We start from the raw sequence: 14704 nt of genomic DNA on the forward strand, positions 1-14704 counted from the left end.
GCGTCTCCCCTCCTATGCCCATGTACGGGGGAATGAAGCTGCACCCATCCACCTTCCAGAAACGCCGCTCGTAGCCGCCGTCTATACAAGAATATCCTGACAATCCCGCCGCGGCAAAAAGATGGAATATAACGTCGCCAACTGCCGAGCCGTCGACGTCTTTTGGGATATTTAACGCCGAGCCCTATCTTCCCAGGAACGCATCCAGTCCCCATGGTTGCGGATGCTGACAGACGCTGATGCACTCCGTTTCCATGAATCCATGCACTCGTTATGATGCCGTTTTATGTTCGCCCTGTGCGTCGCTGGCGAATGCCACCAACTCCTCGTCCGGTTCATCTTCCAACAACCGTCTCAGGGTTGTTCCCCGCCGTGCCTTTGCTGCCGTTTGAAGCGTTCGTGGCGGCCCTGTTGGTGGCGACAACGTTGGCGTAGCTCCAGGCGGCGCTCAGGGGGCTTGTGGCACCTAGGTTGCCGCCTGACACACGCTTCCTCGCGCGCGTTTGGGGGTCGTCTTCCTCCTCCATCCTAAACACGAACGACGAATCTTCCTCGTCGATGGGAGTGGTAAATCGCCCGGTCACGCTCGAGCTAATGGAGCCGCTGCTGATGTGTCGGTCCATGGCCCGTTCCCGCTCCCGCTCCTTTCCGATTATACCCGCACCCACCGTGCCCGAACTGGCGGACTTTTGGTTCCGGACCGCGGCCGGGTGCAAATGTGGACTGGAATTACCAGAACCGCCCTCGGTTATCTGTGTCTCCCGAAGTTGTCGGGTCAGGGCGGAGACGGATTCACCCCCGGCTGTCCCCGGTTCTCCGTTGAGCTCGGCCGTGAGAGCGGATGCCAGGCTGGAATTTCTCAACGGACTCCCCACGTGGCCGAAGGCAGATACGTGTTTCATGGATCGAGCAGAGCCGCCGGCGTCGAAGTCTTCATCCTTTTGGCGCTGGAACAAGGGACCCCAACGACTCGGGCTCGCACCGAGGGGACTGCCAAATTTCGTCGCCCCAATGGGCAGGGACTCGGGCCCAGACTCCATCGTGTCCGTCATTCGCACCGTGTTGGTCGTCGAACCCCTTCTCGCCTTCTCGGCTGGAGTTAGCACCTCGTTTGCCAGAGCGCCCGGCACATAGTCCTCTTCAAACATGAATTCGGCCTCCCAATCGCGGTCGATCTTCGGGGCGCTGCTGCTGATCAAGCGTGGTTTCGTGTACCGCATTGCGCTGCTATGCATGAGGCGTTTCCCAAAGTATTCATCGCTCCCTAGCACCGAACCAAGGGTGGCAGAACCCACGGGCGGGCTGCTTCCGAAGCCGTTTGAGTCGTTTGCACCAATGGCGGAGGGCGGGAGATGCTCGTTACTGCCAAAGGCGGAAGTATGTAAAAGCTTCAGTGTCTCGGAGGTTCGAGCGTCCCTAGCCGAGTGGAGCGACGGCGAGGGGGATTCGAGGCCGAATTTCGAGGGAACCGAGGCGGGCCAGGGGCCGTACCGCGCGGCCAGCGATATGCCGTTGCTGTCGAAGGACGCCGGGAGCGGAGCATCGAGCACCGAGAGCCCCTTGGCGTTCGCAGGGGAGAGGCCAAGTCCTAGACGGTTTGCGTCCTCGTCCCGGGGTGACCCGTAGGCAGAGGCCGGATTGGAGCTGTAGGTTGTATCGATTATGGGGAGGCCGTTCTCCATCAACTGGTGGCCGTACGCGTCATCCTGGGTACCGTAGGGACCGGAGGTGGTATATGGGGGCAACTGGTCGGCGCGCAAAAAAGAGTTGGTCAGCGCACTGTTGGATGGCTGATGGTATGTCGTCGGGTTCACGCGAGCACCGAGAGCAACTCCCGGCGGCGCCCCTATCGTCACGCCGTTCTTGCCGTAGTTGATACGCCGGCCGTCGGGCAGCACGTGGATATTGGCGCACTTGGGGCCAAACTTGCAGTTGCCCTGTGTAGCGTGCGGCGATGAATCAGTATGACGGTGTTCAAGGGACCCTCGGCCAGCGTCGGCAGATGCACGCGCGTCTCGTCGGGCAAGCAGAGCAGGGACAGGACTTGGGGCCACGCACCTTTGCAAAATACTTGCATACTGTCTCAGAGGCGCTTCCGAGGTCGTGGCTAAACGGGCATGCGTTGCCTGCCTGGCAAGCGCCTTGTCGGAAGAATTTGCAAGGCACGTGCGAGGTATCTAGTTCGAAGAACAGAGGGGTTTTATGTCAGTAAGAAAGCCGCGGACTCCTGCTATACGCGCGCCGCCGGGACCCCGTGCAGCAAGATGCATCGGCAGAAGAGTGGGCGAGAAAATTCGACGGGGGCAGCGACTCACTCGGTGGGCTGCGTGGCCCTTCAAACCGCGCGGCGGGCATCGCGCCCATCGCACCGCTTGAGCGGCTGGCCTGTGGTGGAATGTTGAGACTGCCGCTGCGCATATGGCGATGCTCGCTTGGGTGGGAGGCTGCCATGGCTGTGGTTCAGAGGGCAGAGTTGTGTGGGAGTTCTTCCAGTTTGGTGGTTCCGGCAGACCGGGCAGAGATGGATTTGGGCCTGTCGCTGAGGAGGGGCGGGCCGATGCGCAAGGCTGACCGAGGGGCAGCCCAGGCCAAGGAAGCGACTCGCGGCGAAGGTAAGCGGGGGTGTTGGCGAGTTAGCGCATAAACTTGCGATCTGGACTTCAATCGCCGTCACTGCTCAAAACAGCGGCAAAGGTATGTTGCAGAAACATCGGGAAATAGAAGATAAGAAAATTAAATGCACCGCATCGGGCTTGCGACACTAAGAATCGAGTTTCCGGCCACAACTTACAGAACTTACCCATACCCCCCTACCTTGGGCGGAGAGATGGTGGGATGCATGGCCGCCGTGACCCAGAGATGCGCAAGCCGCCTGAAACCGCCCCCGCCCTGTCGCCGGAAGGCACGGACCACGGGTTGCACATTTCCAATGCCTATCACGGCAACAACCGAGGCAGACCTCCCTCTGCAAACCATTGGAAGCCTTCAACCATCATGATCGATCGCAGCGATGGAACTGAAAATCCGAGTCCGGTTTTCGAAACCCCTTTGAACTGGGTTTGTTCCCCCGCGCAACGCAGAAAGCAGGACGATTTGGCCGATCGATGGCGAGCGTGACAGACATGAGGGCCTCTGCCCCTCTGCCTGGGAGTGCCCGCGTGATGCAGCGTCACACGGGACTCGACCTTGAGCCGGCAGAACCTCCCTACCTTCTGAAAGGCTGCAGATTCGGATGCATTACATGTCCTCCATGCTTGTCAGGTGAACGGCAACTCAGGCGCCAGGCAGCCGATCCCAGCACGCTAGCTCACTGGCAAACCCCCACGAGAACTCGTATCCACCGGAGCCTATCGGCGGTTGATGTTAGGTAGCTTGGCACGCTGACTTGGAGTGACTTGAATCACGTCACCCCGAACCACCCCTTAACGCCTGTGCAGGTGTCGACAAAAGCAGAACTCAACGAAAGGTGGCCATCTTTTGGTTGTATTTGACTGGGTTGCTTTTACGCAATTTGTTTTGTTTATTCCTTTATTTCTTAATTTCTTCCTTTCCTTCACAGTTCGGCCTTTTGTTCAGTGAGACGGCCTTGCGTCACTGTTATGTGATTCCCGGTTTCGCCATCGCACTCCCCGATCATCCCCTTGAGGCGACCATGATCAGGTGGCAACCGCACGTGAGAACGCAGGGCGACGGCCTGCGGGGAATGTTGTACTTGCTGTCAGGGTGAAGCACCACATACCAGCAACCGAGAGGAGTGAGTGCCAGAATCCCGGGCCGTTGATCCGTTAGGAAACACTTTGAAAAGTCCGACAATCTGTCTTCCGACCTGGCAATGAATATTCAGCGAGTTTGCTCACTCCGCCCGTAATCAGGGTTGTGAGGCGCCGACCCTAGTTTGTCAATAGACCTGACAATCATACCGTCGTGTAGATTGCAACTAATTAGCATTTCGTTACATCAACGTCCTAGCCTTGAGGCCGATAGCCTCCTACTCTAGCATCTCTGTCTCCAACACTTGCTGTACCCCATCCACCCTGAACCGTGGAACACAGTGCAAAACATAGCTCATAGTGGTTCAAAGGTTGCTTGTTATGGAGATGCATACTGTATGTGCTCTCATAACTGATTGGGATTCCAAGACGCCACCGCATCGTCTCCAGCGTTGAGAACTAAGATATCTAGGAAGGAAAGTATCCGTATGCACCCCACATATCTACCTCATGGTCACTAATTAGGTAGTTAAGTCGGTGTTGCGTTGATTTGGGTGTTGATTAACCCCAGCCCCTATTCATATTTGAGTTCTGTGCCAGCTTTGCATGTCGATTGCAAAGAAGATGCGTTTGGAGAGCGTAATTGAACATCAAATGGCGACCGGGAAGGGACGTGATTTCGAAAGCTCATTAGATGGAATTATTCGTCTATGTGTATGGTCTATGATGCGCCGATTGTAATGCTCCAAGCCCCAAATGATCCCAAGAGAGAGCTGACTATTATCGCAGCCATCCTCTCATGCCAAACGATACCGAAATAGAGCCCGAGGATCTTTGCCAGAACTCCAGACAGGATTCCCATCCACACGACAAAGAAGCCTGTCTCGAACCATGCTTTCTTCAGACTTTCCCTCCGCGCTCGCTCGCCACTGGCCCGCATGCTGGTCCCCCATCCATCTGCACCCATGGTCATCATGCTCCATAGATGAACAGCCGGGAGTGGGATGTAGTAGAATAGGATGCTTGGGACAACCCAGAGCAAACCCTCTCCTGTCAGCCTATCGGGGTTCCTCACAATATTGTAGCAGGAGCCGATCACAACCCGGAGTAGGAGATCGCTCATGGAAAAGACGACGAGCTGTTGCGAGGTGAAGAAGTACCATATAATTGCAATGGCACCGATGGCAGGTCCAAACTCGCGTTTTGCCATGCCGTAGAACAAAAGCGGGTGACTCGTGGCATATACGCGAGGATGGAGCAGAGACTCGATATGAGTCGCTCTCGCCCAACGAACTTGCTGTTTCAGCCACCTGGCCATGGTCGTTGGCGTATCCGTCGCCGTGAGCACGTCCGACGCAAACATCACCTTCCACCCTCTGAGCAGGAGGTTTGTCGTGAGATGGCGGTCCTCATTCACAATCATCCGCTTGCCAAGCGCCTTCTGAAGATACCACGGAATGAGGATCTCGGGCAAAGCAGCCAGCCGGAAGGCGGTACTCGGGCCACTCTGGCAATCGCTCGTTCCAGTACAAGCAGGCGTGGACCGTGTGAGGTACAGTTCGCCCCAGTACACGGCTGAAGCGAGTTTCGTAATCGTTGTTTCTTGCGAGTTGTGAACGACGAGCCCGGAACTTGCCCCGCCAGCCCCGGGGTCTGCCGCGATGGTGTTGATGGTACGCTCGAGCGAATCGGGGAAGACAATGGTGTCAGAATCAGAAGACCAGAGAAATTCAACGCCCAGAATGTCGGCGATGACGAGAGAGAACACGTAGGCCGTGAACATGATCCCCTTCTTGTGCATGTGGCGCTGCTTGAGACACAGGTGCCGCACCCCACCCGGTGCGCCGATCCGGAGGTTGTGTTCAACCAGGATCCCTTTTGCCAACTCGATGCAATATTTCATCGTGATAGCATCGGCCTCCTGGTCATCAACTGGATGATCATGGTGGCGGTTTTGAGCGATAACATTTGCTCGGACTCGCTCGGCGACCTCTCCAAACGGTTCCGGTATTTGGATGACTGCCGATTGCTCTGGATAAATCTGGACCCAGGTGTCAGTGGCGAATGCACTTCGTACTCGGACTCCGGTGCCGATGTCCCAAGGCACATACCTTCTTGAATACCCTGGCCATATCCTGGTCCTCGGCGTCGTCTCCGTCTATACCAGCAAGCAGGAATACACATGCGCTCGACGATTTGTAGCTCTCAAGGGCGCGAGCATATAGCGAGGGGTCCTCTCGCCATCCAACCACTGCAGCCAGACACTCCAACCTCGGCGGTTCTGGCTGACTCTCGGAGTAGATGGCTGCTTTCTCATCTATTTCATCGGGAGTATCGCGACCATCACGCTGGTGCTGGTGCTGACCAAAGAAGGCCATCCGACATCCCTCGATAACATAACGGTTCAGTTCGGTAAACGCGATGGTGATGATGATATCGAGCGTGACTGGATATCGACTGTGCGCCGTCGTCAGGTAGTACAGGGGGATCGCCAATGCACAGCCGATCACGTTGAGAAATTGACGAATGGCCGGAACCCTGTGGCCGTTGCGGACCTGATGATCGGCATCCCTGGTGGCCTGTTTCTCGGGAAACATTTTGACAAGACCAAGATCTGCCGATCACAGCACGGACTGCATGTACATAAGGCTGAACGAGAGGGAAAGACATGTCCTTGACGATCCGGGACATCCTCACGCTATTTGTGCCACTGACGACTGTGGCACCTTCATTCCCCCTTTCCCCGGCCAGCCGGCACCGGGGAAAAAAAAAAACAGCGCCGAGGAAATTAAAATAGGCATCCCGCCCCCAACCCATGCGGCTGGAACCTCGGAAGACAGGGATGACGAGATTCGGTTCGCGATGGAGTCTCTCCGAGGACCACGGCATTGTCGTATTCCAGGGGGCGTTTCTGCCCAGACAAACCGCCCGAGACAGAGTTGCCGCCATCGATTGGGCGGGTGTTGTTGGGGCTTTGAAGCGCATGGATCGTGTGCAAAATTAAGTGGCGTGTGAGTCAATGGAAAGCGAATCCTCAGCGCAGCGTCACAATGGACAGGCATGCCAGGCAAAACGGGCCCCAGCATTCAGGGGGAAAATTGAGTTCGCGCTACCTAATCTGTAGTGGGTACCGGAAAAGGCAGGAACCTGGAAGTCCGTCGGGCGACTCGGACTTCGCACCCCGTCGTTACTGACCTCTTCATCCATTTCGTTGAGTGAGAGAACGTTTCTTTTCTTTCATTTCGGAACGAATCTCTGGGGAAGCGATGATCGTCACATACAAGAATAATCGGCTTATGCCGGCCATTCTCATTACGGTATGTTTCTGGGCAGCATATTTCCTCATTGACCCGAGCGTGGACAACTTCGGCGGTGGGCTTCCGGGATGGGGATCCAAACAGGACGGGCAGACCCAAACATCCGAATCCACACCGTACTGGGAGACAACCACGGTAACTCCGGGCTCAACCTCACCAACAAATGACGCAACGTCCCCAACAGTGTCCCCGGGCGGCTTTCAGACCACGCAGCCTGACTCGAGCGGGAACTTGTCAGCGGCGGATGTGCTCTTGATCGTCAAGACTGGGAGCACGTCCATGTGGAAACGCTTGCTTGTTCATCTGACGACGACCCTGTCCCCTCGCCGGATTCCGCTCGATAACACGGTTATTTACTCTGACTACCCGGAAACGATTGGCGACGTTCAAATCATCGACGTCTTGGCAAACATCACCGAGACAACCCAGGCCCTGTCCGACTTTGATGTATACCGGCAGCAGCCCGAATATGCGGGCCATAATGTGTATGTGGAGGCCGCAGGAGTCGACGGCGACAATTATGGTCCGCCCGGGGGATGGATCATCGACAAATACAAGTTTATGCCCTTGATGGAGCATGCCGGAAAGAACTGGCCCGAGGCAAAGTGGTATATCTACATGGAGGACGACGCCTACCTTTTCCTGCCCAACGTGCTGGCGTACCTGTCAAAGTTCGACTGGCGTAAGCCACATTACCTTGGGAGCTACGCTGCCAAGTCCGACATCGTCTTTGCTCATGGCGGCGCTGGGTTCGCGCTTTCTCGGGGGGCCTGGGAGCGAACGTTTGGGCGGAATCCGACTCTGTCTGCGGACTACGAGCCGTACGCGGCTGCCCACTGTTGTGGTGACCAGGTACTGGGACATGCCTTGAACAAACACGGGGTGCTGTTTGGGGAAAACGACGGCGACGAGAAGTTCACGTGGGGCTTCAACCCTGTTGTGCATTGGCGGTTTGGCTTCAGCCGGTGGAACTGGTGCAGTCCCCTTATGTCCTGGCACAAGGTTCACAATCGGGATGTTGCGCGATATTTCGCCTTTGAAAGTTCCTGGGACTTTACGGTAAGCGATATGATGCTATCAGTGCTTTTCTTTTTTTTGTTTCCCCTTTTCTTTTTTTGCTTTTAGTCTTTTGAAACATGGGGTGTCTAACTCTGATCCAGAAACCGCTGCTCCACCGCGACTTTTTCATGGGCATGATCTTTCCGGACCTTCAGGAACGGGCTGAGTGGTGGGATAACCAGTCCGGCCTATTCCGAGTCACGTCGGCAAACAAGGCGGCGCCTCCAACCCCTGAAGATGGCCACGACACAGCGCTGTGGAAAGGCGCATGGGTATCGGCAGACGCGTGTGAAGCGGCCTGCAAATCTTGGACTACATGCGTCCAATGGAGCTATGTTGAAGATTCGTGCGGCATGGACGACAAGCTTATGATGGGTCAGGGCTACGCCCCTGCGATGTCCGAACGAAAGACGGCACTGAAGACTACTAGCGGCTGGCTCAAGGAAAGGCTCGAGGGATGGCATTGCGACTGATGCCTTACCTATTCTCTTACTCATATAATATAATACAACAGTGTTTCAAAGGTCGTGTTTGAACCGCGTTGACCCCTTTCTCGGCTGTACCCCCCGCCGCTGGGGATCAAGGCTCGCCGCAAGTCAAGTATACTTGAATAAATCAAGTCAAATCAAGTCAAATCAAGTCAAATCGGCCACCCAGTCAAGTAAGTAAGACCCTCTCCTTACTTGAGTTTACTTGAGTTAATTGAGTTAGCCGCTATTCGCCACAGAAAGTGACTGGCACTGCAATATACCCCCAGCCTATGCCCTGTATAACCCCTATCCCTGACTTGCGCTACCTACAATTGAGTTCGTTTATAGGGATATTCCCATCGCCACTTTCTCTAGCCTATTGAACCGAACCGACCGCGATTCAGTAGATTGCAAGATCATTCGATTCAAGTATATTTTTGAAAAAGTTGGTAAATTTTAATCTATAAGTCGGAAAAAATCAGGGGGTAGATGGGGGTTAGGGCTATATATGGGGGTGGAGACTTGACTTGATTCAACTTGAGTAAGTTCAAGTAAGTCAAATCCAGTCAAATCTGAGCCAAGTCAAGTCAAGTTTGCCTTCATACTTGACTTACTTGACTTGTGGCGAGCCTTGCTGGGGATGGTGTTGCTCTTCCATGGTATCGAAGGGAAGAAGGGCGAGTCTCTTCGCCCCTTAACTTGACTTGTGATTTGGCGAGATGTGGGCAAACCCACACATGCCGAGCCAATCTCTCTTCTCTTAGACGCCAAAGACTTGACGTTACTCCAGTCGTCCGCATGACCTTTCGGCCGCCTTCCATGTCCCTGCCGTTCAGCACAATGGCCGAGTTTACCCCATTTCGGATTTACTCGCGGAGGTAGTTAGGGAGTCTGTCGGGATTGAGCCTAAAACGGAGCGAAGGTCGAGGCTCACAACTTCTTGTTGAACTGGATCGTGGGCGCCAATCGGTTCGCAAGCATCCACGAACTCCCTCGCTCTGTCCCTGTTAGGCTGCATGAGGACTGCATTAGACTCGAGAATGCCCGCTCGAGCTAGGCAGGAGGAAACACCACTTACCAGGCCTCCACCATCCAGTGGCTCGGGGGATAGTTGGCTGAACCTAGCCTGCCCGTTTTAGCCGACCCTTTCCCCTCCCTGAGATCCCAGCGACCGTAAATCCGGGGAAGAGGCAGGCCGGAATGTTACCCCCGCCCTCCTGTCAATTCACCAACGTCATCTCCGTCGGCCTGCTTGGTTAGTCGCGTATCGGCCGTCCTCAACGGCCCATTGGCGCGCTTCTAACTTTTATTTCGTCTCCCCTCGCGCTGGACGCCTAACATTTAGCCTCTTTCCGTTCCTGAGTTCCCGATTTTACCCTTGCAGTCGATCAACACTCAAGGACCGGTACGGTTAGGGACGTGACCCGGGTGTAAGTGGGAAAGCCGGTGATGAAAACAGCACACAGTTGGCGGAGGTATATAAATACAAACCACGCTCGGCGTTTCGTGGGAGAGAGAACAACTGTCGCTTCATTTGTAGACAACCCAAGACTAGAGCCCGAAACTATGCGTCTATCCCTTGCAACGATCCTCTGCCTGGCCGTCGAGGCCAGCGTAGCCTTGCCGCAAGGTCCTCCGGGACCCCCAGTTCCGCCAGGGCCACCCGACCCAGATCACCTCCCGCCGTTTAGCACCTTCAGTAACCGCATCATCTACACCCCTCCCGAGGGAGGTCGAGCGGTTTATCCGCGTCTCGCCGAGCTCCACGACGAAACTCTTCTAGTGACCGCTAGTGTTAGTGGCGTTACCGGCGCCGGGGAGCTCCCATCGTTCCCTATCTTTGAAAGCAAGGATGGCGGTGTGAACTGGAAGTGGGTCTCCAACCTCACCGACCAAGTCAACGGTTGGGGCATGGGCGCCCAGCCCGCCATCTACGAGCTGCGGAAGCCGCTCGGCGGATTCGAGCCTGGTACGATCCTGGCTTCGGGCAACAGCTGGAGCAGCAATGGAACGCGTATCGACCTGTACGCCAGCACCGACAAGGCACGAACGTGGGAGTTTGTGAGCCATGTCGCTGAAGGCGGACGCCCAAACACCACGAACGGCGCGACGCCCATCTGGGAGCCGTTCCTGCTGTATGTTCACGTCTCCTAGAGACGTCTGGAGGGCGTACGCTAAAACCTTGCAGTGCTTATGAGGACGAACTCATCGTCTACTATTCTGACCAGCGCGACCCCAAGCACGGCCAAAAGCTTGCGCACCAGCGTTCCCATGACCTCAAGACATGGGGGCCCGTCGTCAACGACGTCGCATATGATGAATACCTCGCACGTCCCGGAATGACCGTTGTCACGTACATCCCGCCTCTGAAGAAGTGGATCTTGGTGTACGAGCGCCCGGTCGGCAACTCTAGCTCGCATGGGGTGAATTATCCGGTGCACTACCGGTTGGCCGACGACCCGAGGGAGTTTGACTCGGCCGAGCACATTCCCATCGTCATCCAGCTTGCCAATGGAACGTCGGTGGCGCCGAATGCCTCTCCCTATGTCGTGTGGTCTCCGGATGGTGGGCCCAACGGGACTATTGTCGTGTCTGATGCTGACCGCAGCGCTGTCTATGTCAACGACGCCGGAGCCGACCCGGAGAAGTGGTTGATCAAGGAGTGCGGACAAGCAGAGGCATACAGCCGTGCGCTGCATGTGTTCGAGAAGAAACCTCACAGGTTGATGGTTCTCGGCGGAGATACATTTGACGGGAACGGTATTGGGGCGCTGACGATCAGCGTAATGGATATCAAGACGCTGATGGACGGGGACTTGTCGGCACCGGAGCCGCCTGCTTGCGAGGCAACCTGAGATTGCAATTAGGGGTTGGCAACTACTTAGGTAGTAGCTCCTAGAATACTAATACTACTATTACTTGGTTGCTCATTAACATCCACCCCACGCACCCCAAGATTCACTGTCCCTACGCGATTAACACCTGCTTCTCCTTCTGCAGCTTCTCCGCAATGTCCAAAGGGATGTTAAGCGTTTGAGCTACCAGATCGGCCGGTGTAAGTGCAAGCAACTGTGTTAGGGAAATGTCTGCAACGCGGTCCGACTTGTACATCTCAATCCAGACGAGGTCCTCCGTCTCGGACGTGTTCTCGATATAGTGACTGCAACATGCCATTAGCATGCTTCACCGTACCGGGGATCAATCGTAGGGAAGGACTTACCCGGAGTTGTCAGGGAAGGCTGCAGTGTCGCCGGCGCTGAAGTCAAAGGTGCGCGACGCAGCGTTGCCGATGAAGACGGTAGCACGGGCCGAGCCCTTATGAAAGTACAACCATTCCTCCGCGTTGGGGTGCCAATGCAGCTCCCGGAGGCCGCCCGGCTTGAGTGTCACGAAGGTGGCCGCAAGCGTTTTGCTGGCGGGGAAGTTGGTCGAGTCGATCTTGTAGAACTGACCCCCCTTGCCAGGCACGGCCTCGGGTTCGTGTTGCAGGGTTCGGTACACAAAGGAAGCGTCGCCAGTCAGCACATCATCTGGGTCCGCGGTCACGTTTTTGGTGCTGACGGTGCCGTTGAAAATGTTGGGGTTTGGTACGGGGACGTGATCGAACACGGAAGGGTCAAGACCGAAGTTCTTGGCCACAACATCACGAGGTGTGTGCGCAACCCAGTCGTCGATGTTGAAGGTGGTACTGTGCCAGGTTAGCTCCGGTAGGTACCTATTTAGTTGGGATTTCCAAGTGCCCATAGTCATCTTACCCGACTTTATCAAAATCCGCATCGTCAAACACCAGCAGGAACTCATTCTCATCACCTAAGCCCTGCACGGTATGTGCGACACCCTTGGGGAAGTACCAAATGTCGCCGAAGTTGAGAGTCTCAACCTGGTATTTCCCAAATTCGTCGACGGCCGAGATGAGAACGGAACCAGCATACACAAAGCCCCATTCAGCTACACGATGCCAATGCAGCTCGCGGATGGCGCCCTTGGAAAGATGCTGCTGCGCCGCCGAGATGTCATGGCTCTGGGGAAGGTCTTGAATGACTTGCTCACGGAGCCACCCGCCTTTGAAGAGCCTCGTCTTCGAGTCAGAGAAGCGCCACTTGAGGTTGGGAACGATCCCACTATCCGTAGACTGCCGTCCAAGGTTGTCGGGATTGGAAATGTCGATCTGCTGGTCCGTTCCGCCTGAATACCAAAGCTTGTCAGTTTCTCCCTATCGAGACACGTATCAGAATGGTACACGAACCCAAAAGGGGAGCCCCTTTCCCGTTGCCGTCAATGGGTTGCCCCTTGTCGAACTGAGGGCCGCTCTTGCTACCCGGGAGCGTGGCTCCTAGGGCAGCGTTCACGGCCGCGAGGGCAGAAAGGGGAAGAGCAAGCTTCATTGTGAGAAGTGCCCTCGAATAAAAGAGCGTCTGGTGTAAAGCGAGCGGGAGTGAATGACAAGGTAAGGACCGTGTGAGAGATGTGATGGGGATCAAGCAGGGGCGAACCGATGTCTTCGGCTAAAGGACCATATTTATAGGCGTTTAGGTTCTCTTAATCAATTCCACCGGGGAGGCAATTGATCGACCGTATGTGATTAAGGTACGTAATGTGAGAGAAACTGCTCATCCCGCCGAAATTGAATGTCAAGAAGAAGTTCCCCAAGCCAATGAACAGTGGCACTAACTCGACTCCTTGGTGTGTTCAAAGGGCAGTCCCGCGTCGAGAGTCTGAAATGACCTTTGGTGTGGTCCGAGAGTGGAAATGTTCCTGGAAGATCAGGATGGCAAGGATCTAGGGCACGATGTCGTGATCGTGGGGTTACGAGCTGAGTCTCAGCAGGACTTCAATCTTGACAAGTCGGGGATAGCGCGGTTTGGGAGACGGAAGCACGGCATCTCCTCGCCCCCCACCACTTTCAGCTCTCGGAGGAGCATTTTACTCACAGAGATAGAGCAAGATCCAAAATAGTGAATATTGCCAAAGTGACCCTAACCTACCTAGCTAGGTACCTACCTACCTTTCGACTTATTCTCTCCAAGCATTATCATGTCTCGACTCTCCTAATCCACAAACTATTTACCTCTTTTATTTTCCATTTTTAGCTAGTATTACGGCACCAACCGCAAGGTTGTAACCAAGTAGCGAAGAAAAGGAGACGAGGTGCCGAGAGTCCCAAGCTTAGAAGGCATAGAAAACTTAAAAAGCATAGTTAGGCCCGATCCTGGGGACAAAATTCCAAGGATGAGTTACGTTTAACCTGGCACACTCAGGGTGAGGAAAGCCGGGTGGGCGCGTGGTGATTGGGATGTTTCCCAACCAGTAAGGACTTCGCCACGATATTTCTTGAAATAGCTTAGGGCGTGATTGAATCTGACCAAGATCCTGGGGTCCGATGAATCGCTGCATTTGTTGTACATACAAACTACACGGGTAGACTATGCTACTTTCTTGGGGGGGGTTGTATACGGCACTCTGGTGTCGTCGAACCTGGCGCTTGGTATGGAATCCCGAGACACGTTTACAATCTGGAATCTCACACCCAAAGGATCTCTGGCCCATTGGTACCAGAGCTTCTCTCTCACGAGATATAGGCACCCTCTCCTTGTGAGGGTATCGCCCGCGGGCACTAGCACGACTCCTACCGCCACCGCACCCCCCACAGCGCCAGACTAGGTCGTACGACACACTGCCTCACAAGGCTGCAATGTAGGGTGCGTAATGTGCTGAACTGCCGGGTGACGTGGAGGTGCAGGAAGTGGAGGCCCACAGATGCACAGAGCTGCGAGCTCGGAGGGGACTGTTTGCGATTCTCTGACTGCCCCCCGAGGAGACGTGTTGACGGGTGATTCAAGGAGGAGTTGTTCGTTTTTGGAGGAACCTTGAGCAACTGTTGAGCAGGGCTGGGAGAAGTCGGAAGTATTGCGAGAGCTGTTTCCAGGAGGGCTTCGAGAGGGCTCCAAGGTCAGGCAAACTTGATCCCCCGGCCCTTAGCCCCTCCCTGTCTTGAGTGTCTTCTGGCCAATACACACTACTAATTACTACTAAGCTCGCTTTAACAGGTAGGACCAAGAGTCGTACAGCAGGCATAACAGGCCAATCCCCATCCGTTTGTCTCGACTTTGCGGTTGCGTGCAGGTGAGTGCGGGGAAGCTTCCCAACG

The 14704-nt window shown here is 55.3% G+C and overlaps 5 protein-coding genes across 5 annotated transcripts; 2 read left to right on the top strand and 3 right to left on the bottom strand.

Annotated features, from left to right (window-relative positions):
- Positions 1 to 3: 3 nt before the first annotated feature.
- On the bottom strand, positions 4 to 2643 carry B0H64DRAFT_48095 (uncharacterized protein). Its single transcript, XM_062808303.1, has 3 exons — positions 2316 to 2643; positions 2059 to 2177; positions 4 to 1937 (listed from the first exon to the last, which is right to left on the bottom strand). The coding sequence occupies exons 1-3, from the start codon at positions 2449 to 2451 to the stop codon at positions 336 to 338; spliced, it is 1857 nt and encodes a 618-aa protein (XP_062654325.1). The 5' UTR covers positions 2452 to 2643; the 3' UTR covers positions 4 to 335.
- A 1788-nt stretch (positions 2644 to 4431) lies between these two features.
- Positions 4432 to 6307, bottom strand: B0H64DRAFT_420630 (uncharacterized protein; the record flags this gene model as incomplete). Its single annotated transcript, XM_062805473.1, has 2 exons — positions 4432 to 5751; positions 5822 to 6307. 2 exons carry the CDS (start codon positions 6305 to 6307, stop codon positions 4432 to 4434), a joined length of 1806 nt encoding a protein of 601 aa, XP_062654326.1.
- Positions 6308 to 6905: 598 nt separating this feature from the next.
- Positions 6906 to 8581, top strand: B0H64DRAFT_451132 (uncharacterized protein). Its single transcript, XM_062807154.1, has 2 exons — positions 6906 to 8086; positions 8188 to 8581. Exons 1-2 carry the CDS (start codon positions 6977 to 6979, stop codon positions 8557 to 8559), a joined length of 1482 nt encoding a protein of 493 aa, XP_062654327.1. The 5' UTR covers positions 6906 to 6976; the 3' UTR covers positions 8560 to 8581.
- Positions 8582 to 10122: 1541 nt separating this feature from the next.
- On the top strand, positions 10123 to 11411 carry B0H64DRAFT_446637 (Sialidase; the record flags this gene model as incomplete). The annotated part of the gene is made up of 2 exons (XM_062806930.1): positions 10123 to 10691; positions 10745 to 11411. The coding sequence occupies 2 exons, from the start codon at positions 10123 to 10125 to the stop codon at positions 11409 to 11411; spliced, it is 1236 nt and encodes a 411-aa protein (XP_062654328.1).
- A 361-nt stretch (positions 11412 to 11772) lies between these two features.
- Positions 11773 to 12941, bottom strand: B0H64DRAFT_331175 (RmlC-like cupin domain-containing protein; the record flags this gene model as incomplete). The annotated part of the gene is made up of 3 exons (XM_062800985.1): positions 11773 to 12244; positions 12312 to 12741; positions 12803 to 12941. 3 exons carry the CDS (start codon positions 12939 to 12941, stop codon positions 11773 to 11775), a joined length of 1041 nt encoding a protein of 346 aa, XP_062654329.1.
- Between the last annotated feature and the right edge of the window lie 1763 nt (positions 12942 to 14704).

Source organism: Chaetomium fimeti (assembly GCF_033439085.1).
Source record: "Chaetomium fimeti strain CBS 168.71 chromosome Unknown B0H64scaffold_11, whole genome shotgun sequence".
NCBI classification, from domain to species: domain Eukaryota; kingdom Fungi; phylum Ascomycota; class Sordariomycetes; order Sordariales; family Chaetomiaceae; genus Chaetomium; species Chaetomium fimeti.